We start from the raw sequence: 16,916 nt of genomic DNA, 5'->3' as shown, positions 1-16,916 counted from the left end.
AGCAGGAGCAGCTGAGCAGATTGTACATTGTGTCCTATCTTCATGCAGCATGTTATAGAGCAGGAGGAGCTGAGCAGATTGTACATAGTGTCCAATCAGCAGGCTGCATGTTATAGAGCAGGAGGAGCTGTGCAGATTGTACATAGTGTCCTATCAGCAGGTAGAATGTTATAGAGCAGGATGAGCTGAGCAGATTGTACATAGTGTCCTAACAGCAGGCAGCATGTTATAGAGCAGGAGGAGCTGTGCAGATTGTACATAGTGTCCTATCAGCAGGTAGAATGTTATAGAGCGGGATGAGCTGAGCAGATTGTACATAGTGTCCTATCTGCAGGCAGCATGTTATAGAGCAGGAGCAGCTGAGCAGATTGTACATTGTGTCCTATCTTCATGCAGCATGTTATAGAGCAGGAGGAGCTGAGCAGATTGTACATAGTGTCCAATCAGCAGGCAGCATGTTATAGAGCAGGAGCAGCTGAGCAGATTGTACATAGTGTCCTATAAGCAGGTAGCATGTTATAGAGCAGGAGGAGCTGAGCAGATTAACATTGTTTTTTGATCTATACTTCAGGATAGCTGAATGCATGTAAGTCTTTTTTTCACTGTTACAGTAATACTTTGTTATAGTGGTTTCAGGTTTTTCCTCACTATTCGATTTGATGCACTTTTATAATTTCTAGAGCATTCGTTTATATGTAAGTCAGATAAATAATTCACAATGGTATTTTCAGGCCAGTAGACATTACACTGCTCCGTTGGATCTTTATGTTTATAACCGGCGGTGCCTATGAAGGAAACATTTTCTTAGCGTTTATCGGAGCAGGAAGAAAATTCATTTATTTTTTTATACGATCAGATAGAATAGATGTGGGGCCTATGTAAACAGGGTACGATTAGTGGTCCAGGGAGAGATACGGGACTATTAGCTGCTGGTGATATGGTGATAGATGGGCGACCTCGCTCCTCTAAATGTATCTTTACCTCATTAGTTTGTAAATCGTCCTTGGTGTATGTAATGAGCTGAAAAGTAATTCCACATCCATTTGTGTTATGTGTGTTTAGATGTAATAAATTTAAGGTATTTTTACCTAACAAGAAAGAATGGACCGTTTATGGTGACAAAACACCTTCAATAGCTTTGGCCATAGTGGGGAAGATTTACTTACCCGGTCCATTCGCGATCCAGCGGCGGGTTCTCCGACGCTGATTCGGGTCCGACCGGGATTCACTAAGGTGGTGCACCCGATGTCCACCAGGTGTCGCTGCTGCGTTGAAGTCCGTCGGAGTTCACTGAAGTTCACCATCCGTTGCAGGGTGCAGATAAGTGCGTGTCAAGCGACACATTTTTTAAAAAAAATATGGTGGTTTTTCCGAATCCGTTGGGTTTTCCGACGGCCACACCCCCGATTCCCGTTGCGTGCATGCCAGCGTGCGCCAAAAACCCCGGGGAAATTCAGCGCAAAACGGTAGCGATTCGGGCCCTTAGTAAATGACCCACACTGTGTGCCATAAAAGCTATTCCTTCCTTACATTTACATATGTTAAGCAATGCCAGGAACCTATGGCAGGAATGTGCCATAGAGAATAGACAAGCCTTAGCTATCTTCCCCTTGATTTGTCATCTGTCAGGTGATAGTCGAGAAACTCCTTTAGAGTGCTGTGAACTTCTTCAGTGTCAGAGTGGCCCAACAGAATAACCTACAGTAACCCAAAGGTCTAACCCAATGCTGGAATCCTTTGGAGGCTGCTATGTATGTCTTAGGTGTTGATGAAGGGTTGGACTATAAATCATGGTGAGCCCAAGGAAACCCAATCCAACATTGTCTACTTTCCCCTAGCATCATCTATCAGGGGGTCATTGTATCCTTCTTTTACTGACATCTATTGATGAGGGAGGTTGAGAACCCTCCAGGCAATGGTTTATCCTTCCTCCTTTGACATATCTTTTGGGGGTTACGAGAGGAGACCGAATACAATGCTGTATCCTTCTTCCTCTGACATCATCTGATAAGTGATAGCTGAGAAGTCCCTTACAGTGCTGTCTCCTTCTGTTGAGGGATACTTGATGATACTCCTTACAATACTGTCTCCTTCCTTTTATTGGGTGATTTTTGAGGAAGACTCTACACAATGTTGTATCCTTCTCCCTCTCACGTCTTCTCTTGGCCATAGATGAGAAGCCACATTGAAACAATGATATATCCTTCTTTTTGCTTATCCTTCTTCAGTTGGAGAATACTTGAGGAGACCCCATACAATGTTGTGTCTTTCCTCCCCTAACATCTTCTGTTGGGGAACACTTGATGAGACCCCTTTCAATGCTGTCTCCTTCTTATGTTGGGAGATACTTGAGGAGACCTCTTACAATGCTGCCTCCTTCATCTATTGGGGAGATACTCGAGGAGACCCATACAATGCTGTATCTTTCTTTCTCTGAAATCATCCGTTGGCCATAGTTTAGGAGCCCTGTTGAAACCCCCTTATATTGCTGTATCCTTCTTACCCTGTCGTCTTCTTTTGGGGGATACTTGAGGAGACCCCTTACAATGCTGTCTCCTTCTTATGTTGGGAGATACTTTAGGAGACCCCTTACAATGCTGTCTCCTTCTTATGTTGGGAGATACTTTAGGAGACCCCTTACAATGCTGCCTCCTTCTTATGTTGGGAGATACTTTAGGAGACCCCTTACAATGCTGCCTCCTTCTTATGTTGGGAGATATTTGAGGAGACCCCTTACAATGCTGTCTCCTTCTTATGTTGGGAGATACTTTAGGAGACCCCTTACAATGCTGCCTCCTTCTTATGTTGGGAGATATTTGAGGAGACCCCTTACAATGCTGCCTCCTTCTTATGTTGGGAGATACTTTAGGAGACCCCTTACAATGCTGCCTCCTTCTTATGTTGGGAGATATTTGAGGAGACCCCTTACAATGCTGCCTCCTTCTTATGTTGGGAGATACTTTAGGAGACCCCTTACAATGCTGCCTCCTTCTTATGTTGGGAGATACTTTAGGAGACCCCTTACAATGCTGCCTCCTTCTTATGTTGGGAGATATTTGAGGAGACCCCTTACAATGCTGCCTCCTTCTTATGTTGGGAGATACTGAGGAGACCCCTTACAATGCTGCCTCCTTCTTATGTTGGGAGATATTTGAGGAGACCCCTTACAATGCTGCCTCCTTCTTATGTTGGGAGATATTTGAGGAGACCCCTTACAATGCTGTCTCCTTCTTATGTTGGGAGATACTTTAGGAGACCCCTTACAATGCTGCCTCCTTCTTATGTTGGGAGATAGTTTAGGAGACCCCTTACAATGCTGCCTCCTTCTTATGTTGGGAGATATTTGAGGAGACCCCTTACAATGCTGTCTCCTTCTTATGTTGGGAGATACTGAGGAGACCCCTTACAATGCTGTCTCCTTCTTATGTTGGGAGATACTTTAGGAGACCCCTTACAATGCTGTCTCCTTCTTATGTTGGGAGATACTTTAGGAGACCCCTTACAATGCTGCCTCCTTCTTATGTTGGGAGATACTGAGGAGACCCCTTACAATGCTGCCTCCTTCTTATGTTGGGAGATACTGAGGAGACCCCTTACAATGCTGCCTCCTTCTTATGTTGGGAGATACTTGAGGAGACCCCTTACAATGCTGTCTCCTTCTTATGTTGGGAGATACTTGAGGAGACCCCTTACAATGCTGTCTCCTTCTTATGTTGGGAGATACTTGAGGAGACCCCTTACAATGCTGCCTCCTTCCTCTTTTGGAAATTTGTGAGATCCCTTTAAAATGCTGTCTCCTTTCTCTGTTCAGGGATTCCTGAGGAGATCCCATACCATGCCATATATCTATTCCGACATCTTGTGTTGGGGGATAGCCATAAAATGTTGTATCCTTCTTCTGTCTTACTGTCAGTGGATGGCCTAGAAGTTTATTTGGGCAGTTCTGCAGACTTTCCTCTGATATGTATGAAGGTCTTTACTATTTTTATAGAATTGGAAATAAAAAGTAAAAAAAAATTGCAAAGGACATGAAACTAATTCGAGTCTCTCTTCATCCACAGGTTATTATCTTATATTTTGACCCAAGCACTTTTCGCTGCATTCTTCTTCGATGGGTTCGCCTCTTGGGATACGCAATCGTCTACGGAACTGTGACATTGAAGCTATACAGGTATCAAAAATCCAAAAATACATTGTAGGTATAACATAAGACATGTCATACAGTATCTATAGGGTTTTACTTTTTTTTAACCTTGAATATATGTCAACATAGAAAATGGGTTTTTATTTTTTTTACTGTTTTCTTGGATTATTCTCGGTTGATGTGTGTATGTATGTATATATATATATATAAAAGTGGGAGAAAGTAGGCAGCACTCCAAAAAGTCCAATTGATGGTGTTAAAGGTGAATTCTTTATTCCATGATGACAGGTATAATAAAGTGCAACGTTTCGGCTCAACTTGGAGCCTTTTTCAAGCCAAGTAACAAGGGTGAAAATTACATATACAGGCAGTCCCCGGGTTACATACAAGATAGGGACTGTAGGTTTGTTCTTAAGTTGAATTTGTATGTAAGTCGAAACTGTATATTTTATCATTGTAGTTCCCGACAATTTTTTTTTTTTGCCCCAGTGACAATTGGAGTTTCAAATTTTTTTGCTGTAATAGGACCAAGAATTATCAATAAAGCTTCATTGCAGACAATTTTAAGCTGATTATTGCAATCTGGGACCATTTTAAAGCATCCAGAGAGCTTCACCAGAGGTCACAGTGGGCAGAGGGGTCCGTCTGTAACTATGGGTTGTCTGTAAGTCGGGTGTCCTTAAGTAGGGGACCGCCTGTATATAGCAAACATAGGTGATCACATGATCCAAATAGTCCCTCCCCCTCATTAACATGTTTTTTGTCAAAGTGACATAATCAAGTGTAATACAAATAAAAATGATAACATTCAATGCATCAATATGTTCCGTAGTAAAGTGCAAGTGCATATACAGTACAATCAGTAGATAATGATCAACATTGGAAGTTCTTGTGACGAAAAAGTGCTATGTGTGCATAATTGTTGTGTACAACGTGAGATAGCTTTACATAAATACAAAGTTAAAACGGGATTCTCACCACCTCGTCCACATATTGTATAAAAAAAAAAAACGTCCGATCGCACGCCAGTGTGGAATCTAGTTGGCGCGCTAGTCCGTGATGCGACTGACACGCAGTAATGGAATTTGTATTACACTTGATTATGTCACTTTGACAAAAAACATGTTAATGAGGGGGAGGGACTATTTGGATCATGTGATCACCTATGTTTGCTATATATATGTAATATTCACCCTTGTTACTTGGCTTGAAAAAGGCTCCAAGTTGAGCCGAAACGTTGCACTTTATTATACCTGTCATCATGAAATAAAAAATTCACCTTTAACACCATCAATTGGACTTTTTGGAGTGCTGCCTACTTTCTCCCACTTTTATCTGCGAGAGACCTGAGGCCTGGTCTCATTGTGCCTGCACCCACCCGCACCTGAATTGTTTGTGTGCTGCTTACACTTTCTTCAAATATATATATATATATATATATATATATATATATATATATATATATATATACACTGTATATCATATATAGTTATTATTATTCAGAGAAACATATTTAGCTATTGTATGTTTTGTATTCTATGTAACTAGTGCATTGCTTCTTGCTGTCCTATTTGGCAACAATGTTGTCATCTGTTCTCTAACAATCTCAAGGGTTTACAGTCTGTTCCGAGGTCAACTCAGGTTTCTTTAAAACATATTTTTCTAAATAATAAGTACTTGTTATTTTTACGCTAATTAGATCCACGATGCAGTGTTCATTAACGGACGGCTGTCAAATTTTACGTGCAGTCTTGATTGTAGATGCCCTGCTGTAAGAAAAAGTTGAGATAAGCAGGTTTTTTGTAATGTCCTATCGGCAGGCAACAAGTTAGATAACATAAACAGATTGGGGCTCATTTACTTACCTGGCACGTTGTCCCGACGTTGATTCGGACTTACCAGGATTCACTAAGTTTGTGCGCCTGATATCCACTAGGAGTCGCTGCTGCGCCAAGGTCCACCGGAGTTCACCATCCTCTTCCTGGTGCATGGAAGCGACACATTTTTTTTTTTTTAAATACCGCGTTTTTTCCGAATTGGTTTTCCGATGGCTACACCACCCCATTTTCGTCGCGTGAAACCCAGCGCTGATGCGACACAATCCGATCTCGTGCGCCAAAAACCCGGGGCAAAACGGCGCAAACCGGTAATTTTCGGGAAACCCGATGAAAATTTGCGATTCGGGCCCTTAGTAAATGAGCCCCATTATTTATTGGGACACATATATCAAGGTCTTGTATGTCTCAAATCAGTGTAAAAGTCCCGAAATATGCGCAATTCCTGGCGCACAGGTAGAAATTGCACCTATTTTCCCCATTACACCACTGCAACGCCAAATGTACATGGAGGGGTGTGATGGTGGCACGGCTGGCAAAAGAGTGACCCGTTCGGGCTACGGCGCCATTCTACAGTAGGTCAGACTGAAACCTCCTAATAGATCAGACGGATGTAGGAGACAGGGGCACAATCATACGCTGGCACACTTAGCACCAGCTTATGATAAATGTGCCCAATAATGCCCTAGCAGGCAGCTTGTTATAGAGCAGGAGGATCTGAGCAGATTGCACATAGTGTCCTATCTGTATCCAGCAGATTATAGAGCAGGAGGAGCTGAGCAGATTGTACATAGTGTTCTATCTGCAGGCAGCATGGTATAGAGCAGGAGGAGCTGAGTAGATTGTACATAGTGTCCTATCTGCAGGCAGCATGTTATAGAGCAGGAGGAGCTGAGCAGATTGTATATAGTGTCCTATCTGCAGGCAGCATGTTATAGAGCAGGAGGAGCTGAGCAGATTGTATATAGTGTCCTATCTGCAGGCAACATGTTATAGAGCAGGAGGAGCTGAGCAGATTGTATATAGTGTCCTATCTGCAGGCAGCATGGTATAGAGCAGGAGGAGCTGAGTAGATTGTACATAGTGTCCTATCTGCAGGCAGCATGTTATAGAGCAAGAGGAGCTGAGCAGATTATACATAGTGGGGGTCATTTACTAAGGGCCCGATTCGCGTTTTCCCGACATGTTACCCGAATATTTCCGATTTGCGCCGATTTCCCCTGAATTGCCCTGGGATTTTGGCTTACGCGATCGGATTGTGGCGCATCGGCGCTGGCATGCACGCGACGGAAATCGGGGGGCGTGGCCGAACGAAAACCCGGCGGATTCGGAAAAACCGCCGCATTTAAAACAAAAAAAGTGTTGCGCAGCTTGCACTTACCTTCACTAGGAATAGGCCGGTGAACTTGAGCCCGTTCCGATGCTTTTCAGCACTTCAGCGCCACCTGGTGGACGGCGGGGGAACTACCTTAATGAATCCCGGCCGGACCCGAATCCACCGCAGAGAACGCGCCGCTGGATCGCGAATGGACCGGGTAAGTAAATCTGCCCCAGTGTCCTATCAGCAGACAGCATGTTATAGAGCAGGAGGAGCTGAGCAGATTGTACATAATGCCACATCTGCAGGCAGAATAATATGAAGCAAATGTAACAGAGAAAGGTGTACAGTACTGTGCTGCTCCTCATGTTGTATAACATGCTGCCTACACAAGGAAAAGTTTGTGGAAAGCAATGTTGAAGTTCCCCAAACTTAGAAGCTTACTGTATATTATTCATACATCAAAGCCAATATTGACACAGTTTGCAGTAATCATCCTCCAAGAACTGCCCTTTACGTCATCAAGATGTTCCACATGAAGGGTTAACAATCGCAAAAAAAATGTAATAAGATTAAAATCTGAACCTAAAAATAACTTTAGTGTTAAAATGTGAACATTCTGTGTAAATTCCATGATATAACACTACAAGATGTGTTATCAGTTTGTATTAGCTGAAGTCTCTTCTCTCTCCCGGCAGCACAAGTTATAGAGTTTTATAGAAAGGTATCTATAAATAAATACATAGTGAAAATCACCATCCAGAAAAATCTGGAGAAATATTTTGGCCAGACGTCCACAGACCTATTCCATTTCATTACGAGACACAATGATACAAAGTCTATATTTAGTCTGTGAGGTGGGAGAGAATAAATCAATATTGTTCTCCGAGTCACTTCTGGGAAATCTGTAAGAATTGTCATATAGGTGTAAAGATGCCTCTTGGCTGAAAAAAAATAGCAATTACATTACCATCAGAGCAAACAATAGGTGAGACATGATTGTGTATATATATATATTTACAGGCGGTCCCCTACTTAAGGACACCCGACTTACAAACGACCCTTATTTACAGACGGACCCCACTGCCGACTGTGACCTTTGAAGCTCTCTGGATGTTACTATAGTCCCAGACTGCAATAATCAGCTGTAATGTGTCTGTAATGAAGATTTATTGATAATCCTTGGTCCCATTACAGCAAAAAATGTTGAAACTCCAATAATCACCGGGGCAAAAAATGTTTGTCTGTTACTACAATCATAAAATATACAGTTTCCACTTACATACAAATTCAACTTAAGAACAAAACAAAGCCCTAATAACTAAATGCCCCCCTTCTTTTAGCTAAAAATTGTTTCCCTCACATCCCCATAAAATTTACATTGTTATCTTTCCTGGCATAGAGCCAGATCCAGTAGTGAGTCAGAGTCCAGGGGCTCACCCTATGCCTCCTTATCACCATTCGGCACTTCATGTCATGTGACCAAGGTGATGTCGTCTAAGGTCCTTTAACCATTAACATTTGTAAAATCTACCCCATGTATGTATCTGATCACATGAAATCACAACATGCCTCCTTGGACTTCTACTCCTCCCCATCGATGTGGGAGTGGCTGTTTCTGCCCTGTGTTCACCGTAAAAGTTTGCCTGTTTTTTGCACAAATCTACTCACAGCTTTAGAAGCTTGCCAGATACTTGAGGAGGCCTAAATCTCCATCTTACGCCGGTGCACTAGATTCAGTCTGCCTTCTGGAGGATAGCTATCTTACATGAGCCATGGTGAGACATGTATTATGTGGCTGATACAATAATGTTACTTCTGTTCCATTAAGGAGTAAATTATATACCAGGTATTATCAGAAACTAAATATTTAATTGAACACACAGAGCGTTTGCATGTTCAATTAAACTCCTGTATACTATGTATAAGCTGCAGCAAAGGTAATGCTTTGCCTGAACCAATAATTCATAAAGAGATTAATGAGCCATCACACTGTGCCCAGTCTACACCGCTGGGAGGGATTTATCAGACTAAAACAAATGGAAAATATCTAGAACTCGGATGTAAAAAATAACCAGGCATAGAGCTGCTAAAGGTATCAGATAGTACATTTCTCTCATAGATCTCAGTCATACCTCTCGTCTTTGAGGATTCTGAAAAAAGGGCAAAATGATTCCACAGAATATTTTAAAGGACATCTACCACCAGGATGAAGGATTGTAAACCCTGCACACTGACATACTGGTGTGTGCACCTTCCGTCAGGATCCGCTCTTCTTTTAGCGTCTTATGCCCTTATATTCAAGAGAAAAAGGCTTTAAAAATTATGAAAATGAGCCTGAGGGGCTCCAGGCTCTAATAACATCTATGGAGGCTGGAGCCCCCCAGTCTCATTTGCATAATTAGCTTAATTCACAATGGGGCAGATTTACTTACCTGGTCCAGTCGCGATCCAGCGGCGTGTTCTCTGACACTGATTCGGATTCTGCCGGGATTCACTAAGGTCGTGCGCCCAATGTCCACTAGGTGTCGCTGCGGCGCTGAAGTCCGCTGGAGTTCACCTTCTCTGTTCCGGTATATGAGAGAGGTATTTTTGCGACACAATTTTTTTTTTTTAATTCTGCAGTTTTTCCGAATCCGTCGGGTTTTCCAACGGCCACGTTCCCTGATTTCTGTCAGGTGCATGCCGGCGCCGATGCGCCACAATCCGATCGTGTGCGCCAAAAACCCGGGGCAATTCGGCGCAAATCGGTAATTTTCGGGAAACCCGACAAAAAATAGCGATTTGGGCCCTTAGTAAATGACCCCCAAAGTGTCTGCCGCACACAGCAGCAGAAATGGGTCAATTTAGAGCAGCGAATCCCTTCTTCACCATTGCATTGACGCAGATACAGTTGTCAGCTCCGATCTTCCTGAAAATTTGAAAACAGTTGGATTGAGGAGTAGATTTGACTTCATCATACTATGTTTTATGTAGCAGTTCAGTTCAAGAATGGAAGAAATTATGACATATAGTTGACAAGATTTGTGGTGTACTTAAAGGACAGTTTAGTGATGGTAGATGTGTCCAGGTAAGAAGTAAAGACTTATTTTTAATTAAACCCCAAATATAGAGTTATAAAAATTATGAAAAATTAGCCTAGTGTGCTCAGGCTACATCACCCAAGAGCCTCAGGGATCCTCGTATTCTAATGTATGCACCCTCCCCCCCCCCCCCCCCCCCAGTGACCCTCAGGATGTTTCTCAGGAACTTCTTACTAGGACACTAGTCTATCTTCACTAAACTGATAGTAGGTTTCCTTTAAGCCCTATGCCATGGAATAACCAAAATCTGCTAGGTATAAGCCTGCCACTTCTAGGACTGGAACAAGATGATCTATCAATATGAAAATGTATGACCATCCCTTCTAATTCAGGACAATTTTTTAGATATCCACGACATAATACTGAGCTTGTTTTCTTCTCCTTGTCCAGGGTTCTGAAAGTGTTTCTCTCCCGGACGGCCCAGCGCATCCCTTACATGACCAGTGGTAGAGTCATGAAGATGCTTTCTGTAATTCTGCTGCTAGTCCTCTGGTTCCTGGTTGCTTGGACATCTGCTGTTTTCCAGAACATGGACCGAAATATCCCCCTGATAGTCCAAGGCGAAACTTCTGACCATTTTCAGTTTAAGATGTGTCTGATAGATCGATGGGACTACATGATGGCAGTTGGTATGTTGGAATAGTTTTATTTTTTATGAATTTTTATAAAATAGAAAAAAAATTTTCACTTCACTTACATTTACATAAAATTGTATTTTTCTTCAAAATTCTCAAAGAGAACTTTTTTTCACGAGCCTCAGTTATGTTAACTTTGTAAAGATATATGATCAATACACCCATAATGAAAGAGTGATGGTTTCCAATTTTAGATAATGGGGGACATTTATCAGGGCTTGTATGCAAGTCTTTTGGAATACAAGCCATGAAATAATCACATTTCCTGGCGCAATGCCAAGAATTGTGATTATTATCTTCTTTATAGCACCTCCATACCAGGCCGGTGAATGGAATACAAAGAGGAAAAGAAAGAAGTATGAAAAGACAGCTACGTGTAAACGACTTATCTTTATTAATTATCCAAAATATATAAATCACAAACAACCCAAACCCATAATAAAAACATTGAAAAGTACAAAAAATTGTACAAAAACAAACAATTGCTGGTAGGGGTAAGGTGGCCCCCACCAAGTAGCTCCCACAAGTGTAAGACTGCCATGGGTAACAATTCACATCACACACATGGTAACAGATACTACAGGGGGTATAAGAATTCATTAAAATGTAACAAAAATTGAAGAAAAGTCACCCCAGTAACCCAGTCCAGTCAGGCGTAGTGGGTCAGCCCGGCGGAGTAGTGGGTCAGTGCAAGGCATTCCTAACCTAGTGTAAGGCATTCCTGACCCTGCTTTTTGATAACTTTTAATTCCACTGTGTTATTGATGGAGGTCTTGGGGGATATTTATCATACGCCGGCACTCGTGCTTCAGCGTATGATAGACCCGCTGCTGCTCTTGCGCAGCGCAATAGATCAAGAGGCTTCAGCCTCTTGATGTATCCGGCGGGGTCCTGCACAGCGTTTCACAGTGAAAATTTGCCGGCTGCATCGAGTGTGCAGGCGTTGGGACAGTAACACCCCGCACCAGCCCAATCCCAGCCGCCCGAGCGAAGGTGGCGGATTGGGGTAAATAATCGCAAGTACTAGCAATAAACTAGCATTTGGGATCATTTCAGGGCTTCTATGCCACTGACATAATGCAGAGGCCCTGATAAATATACCCCCATGTGTTGAGGGCCCACATTCTCTAAGGGTCGCGAACACACTTTTGTCGGACTGTGCACCGTTTTCAGGGCTAAAACGGCTTGCACAGGTATTTAAGAAGTGTGCACTGAGATTGTGTTGCACGTGACCCCTTTATGGCGCAGCTGCGGTGGCACAAGTTGGGGGCCGTGCCATCAGACGATCCGACTAGTTCGGACTGAGCGTGGAATTTTACTTTTAAATTGTGTTGCGAACCCAAGCACTTACATGCACCACTAAAAAGATGGTGAACTCTGTCGGACCTGGGAAGCGACACATGCAGGATATCGGACGTATGATCTTAGTGAATCACGACAGAGTGCATTAGAGTCGGACAATGCAGTTACTGTGAACTCCGCGGACGGGTAAGTAAATGTGCCTCATTGTCTTCTTCACCTGCTGTTACTATGTCCTTCAAGGCTTTGACTTAAGAGACCTTGAGGACCCACACTCCTCACTGGTGTTTCACCAACTACATAACATGGTCTCCCTAAGGCTCTGACTTGGGGTTTTTCTGCAATATTAGTTGTCTAATTCTACATTCCCATAATTTCTAATCCATTGGGTTCTAGTTTGCAGAAAGTTAGTCTCAGTTTTAAGTCTGATGTGATTTCTCACAGTGACTTTCTATTGTTTTTGATCTTTTTTGGCATTTTTTTTCTCCTAGACCCATTGCAGTGAACTCATTTAAATTTTACTCATCTTAAAATGTATGTGTATGTTAATATCATGCAAATGAGCCGCTACAATTTCCTCAAATCTTTTCTTTTTAAAATAGGACACTTGATTCATTTTCATTATCTTGCCGCGCACATTAAAGTTTAAGACGCGCTTAGTGTTACTTTTAAGCCTTGTTCTTTGATTATGTGCTGTGATCATAATGAACGAACACTACAGTGTTTTGGGATTACTGTGGTCCAATGTACTGGAAAAGAAATAATTGAAAAAGACATATTTTTCAGAACTTTTTTTATATAGCAATAACATGTCTTGTAGCCAGGGGCGTAACTACAGCGATAGCAGCTGCTATGGGGCCCGCAGTGTCAGGGGGCCCCGGCATCTGACCTATCACACTAAAAACTGTATAATATGCATATAATGCTGCGCATTGTACAGCATAATATGCTGTATGTATAACAGTGCACATCTTCCACAGTGCACACCTGTCAGATTAGAAATGTTGGTGGAGTAAGAGGGGATTGCAGAAGGAAAGGACTAGAATCTCTCATCTACTCCCTGCTGCCTTCTTCCCCCATGTGGTCAGCAGCAGATGGGCTGCATGATATCATATCTGTGACCTGTGACTCCCACCTTGCATAAAAAGACGGCATGAGAGTGAGTGTATACATATGTGTGTATGAGTGCATAAACACATGGAGGTGAATATGTGATGTGGTTATGTGTGTTTATATGTGAAGTATAGATGCTGTATGTATAAATACAGTATGTGTATGTATATATACTGTATGTAAGTATATGGCACTGTATGTGAGTATATGGCACTGTATGTGTGTGTATAGAAATACTGTATGTGAGTATATGGCACTGTATGTGTGTATATATACTGTATGTAAGTATATGGCACTGTATGTGAGTATATGGCACTGTATGTGAGTATATGGCACTGTATGTGTGTATATAGAAATACTGTATGTAAGTATATGGCACTGTATGTAAGTATATGGCACTGTATGTGAGTATATGGCACTGTATGTGTGTATGTGTATAAATACTGCATGTGAGTATATGGCACTGTATGTGTATGTATATATGTGTATATGCTCTTTAGGTGTGTATATGCTATATATGTATGTGGTGTGTATATAATGTAGGTGTGTTTATATCTGTATAATGTACTGTATGTGTGTGTATTTGCTGTATGTGTGTATATGTGATGTGTATCTGCTCTATATGTGTGCATACGTCAAGTGTATATGCTGATGTATATGTGAATATGGTGTATATAGTACTGTGTGAACCTGCCACTAGCTGTATTTGTGGAAAATGTATTGACAGGTTCCCTGTAAGTAAATGGCAAATGATAAACCATTTGTGGGATTCATTTTCCTGCAGCCTATAACATAGCTGAATATTGGGGACCTTGTATAAATGTCACATGACGGCTGATATTATAAAACTAATGGACTAATATTATCTCCTATAGGTGAATTTGTGTTCCTCCTTTGGGGTGTTTACCTATGTTATGCAGTGAGAACCGTCCCCTCTGCCTTCCATGAGCCGCGCTATATGGCCGTAGCCGTCCACAATGAGCTCATTATCTCCGCAATATTCCACACCATTAGGTAAGTGACTGTAAATTCCCATTCTAGAAGGTTCTATTTGTCATGTACCATTTACTATATGAGATTTTTTTTTCTCTCTTTGTTAAACTGTAATAGCTTAATGCGTCATTTTATGTGACGTCTATGTGTTTTCAAAGCTGAAAACTACACTGATGATTATTACATTGTATGTTTTTTAGTCTTAAAGAGAACCCGTCATGCAAAATAACCCCCTAAACTAAATATATTTTCATAAACTGCCATTAGAGAGCATTGCCTCTATCCCTTCATTGTCCCTCTACATGCCTGTAATCCTAAGCAATGAGGTCCTAAAGCTGTATGCAAATGACCTGTGAAATGTCCAATGAAGCATTAGCATATTCAAGCTGTCCACTCTATTCATGAGTGGGAGGTACAGCCACACCCCCAGTGCATGACTGACAGCCTGTATAATGATGTGAGGCTGTATAATGATGTGCTTCCTGGTGCTGGTGGCCACGCCCCCTGCAGCCTGTGTGTGTGTGTGTGTGTATAGGAGAGATACAGCAGCTCCAGGCAGCCATGTTACAGCAGAACATGTCAGATTCATGTGTAGCTGATGTCTGTGTCTCTCACCTGTATATTAGGAGGATGCAGCATTTACTATACATTACACACAGACATGAGCAGGGGGAGGAGAGGGGAGGGGGAACAGGGGTGACATCACTGCCTCTGACCATGTGACCAGCCTCATTTACATAATAAAGAATAGATGATTTTACAATTATTAATGCATGAAATAACTAGATAAAGGCTGGGATGGGATCCTTGTGAGCTGCTCCAACAGGTAGAGGTGACAGGACTAGTGACACAGACTTGATGACAGGTGTTCTTTAAGGATGACACTTTCTAGATCATATTTCTTAATCATCGAGAAAATCAACATTGTAGTAAACTGTTTGCATAAAATCATAAGGATGAGAATTTAGCACTGAAGTCAAGCTCTCCGTGCCTCAGCACACACCCTATGCTGTGATTGACATCATAAACAAGACTTCAGGAGAGTCTCTTACTGATTTTCATGAATGTGGGGACATCATTTAAAGCAAAGGGGGGGGGGGTTCTGAAGCAGAGAGAGCTTGACTTCATTGCTAAATTCTATGCCACCTATACAACCAGTTTACATTTCACACAAAGTCCCTAAGAGGATCAGTATTTGGTAGGTGTTTAAAGGGGTTTTCCCACGAACTAAAGTTAGGCCCTACCCCTGGGATAGGACCTAACTTGCTGATCAGTGGGGGTCTTAGTGCTGAGACTCCCGCAGATTGCGAGAGGTCACGCCACTCTGTCAGACTAGTGTAGCAGACAACTGTCCATGACCGTTCTGCTCCTTTAATCTCTATGGAGCTGACGGAAATTGCTGAGCACTGCGGACCCCTCATTTTCGCCATCTGTGGGGGTCTCAGCACTGAGACCCCCAGTGATCAGCAAGTTAGGCCATATCCCATGGATAAGGCCTAACTTTAGTTAGTGGGAAAACCCCTTTAACTGCTTTAACTGATAATGGTTTGTTAGGGCAATTTTTCCTGACGGGTTCCCTTTAAGGAGACTATGGGGCAGATTTACTTACCCGGTCCTGTCGTGATCCAGCGGCGCGTTCTCCGTCAAGGATTTGGGTCTTCCGGCGATTCACTAAGGTCGTGCACCCGATGTCCACCAGGTGTCGCTGCTGCGCCGAGGTCCGCCAGAGTTCGCCGGAGTTCACCATCCTATCCTGGGTGCATGTAAGCCTGTGTCAAGCGACACATTTTTAAAATTTCACGGTTTTTCTGAATCCGTTTTCCGACGGCCACGCCCCCCCCCCCATTTCCGTTACATGTATGCCGGCGCCGATGCACCACAATCCAATCGCGTGCGCCCAAGACCCGGGGCAATTCAGGGAAAAACGTCGCAAATAGGTAATATTCGGGAAACCCGACAAAAAATAGTGATTTGGGCCCTTAGTAAATTACCCCAATTGTCATTAATGGTCACCTCTACAGACATGTGGAGATTGACAGCCATTGATGCTCCACTGAGGATTAAATATGCAGGATAACAGCCAAACAAACTCCCTACCCTAATCTACAGCCTCTCACTCGACCAAATCCGGTCCCTACACTGTGCTGATGAGATGCAAGCATATTGAATGAGCACTGTCTACAGTTGGGAATCTGTTTCTTATGGAATAGATATACTGGTTTGGCTATTATGCTGCATCATTACTCTTTCTGAAATAGTCCCCCATATCTCATTGAGGGTGGTATAACACCCAGCACCCCGACAGGTCAGCTTTTCTTGGCATCAGAGAATGTAACAGCTCCATTCTCTGTGTAGTGGTCAGATCAGGTTACTGCATATTGGCTTCCATTTATTGGGTCGTAGTGTTGAATTTCCTATTCTATTGAAAACCCCTTCAAGGATCAGTACACAATATTGATGTAATAGTTTTAAAAACCCACATAACTTTTTTTTTTC

General features: G+C 42.5%; 1 protein-coding gene across 1 annotated transcript in view; it reads left to right on the top strand.

Annotated features, from left to right (window-relative positions):
• GPR158 (G protein-coupled receptor 158) overlaps positions 1–16,916 on the top strand; it is a 162,259-nt gene that overhangs the window by 131,164 nt on the left and 14,179 nt on the right. The window contains exons 7-9 of the mRNA XM_072154126.1: positions 4,062–4,171; positions 10,771–11,009; positions 14,303–14,441. Coding sequence (XP_072010227.1) covers positions 4,062–4,171; positions 10,771–11,009; positions 14,303–14,441 — 488 coding nt within the window. The remainder of the gene's footprint in view (positions 1–4,061; positions 4,172–10,770; positions 11,010–14,302; positions 14,442–16,916) is intronic.

The sequence above is a fragment of the Engystomops pustulosus genome, chromosome 5 (assembly GCF_040894005.1).
Source record: "Engystomops pustulosus chromosome 5, aEngPut4.maternal, whole genome shotgun sequence".
Classification (NCBI taxonomy): Eukaryota; Metazoa; Chordata; class Amphibia; order Anura; family Leptodactylidae; genus Engystomops; species Engystomops pustulosus.
This window is presented reverse-complemented; position numbering and strand designations above follow the sequence as displayed.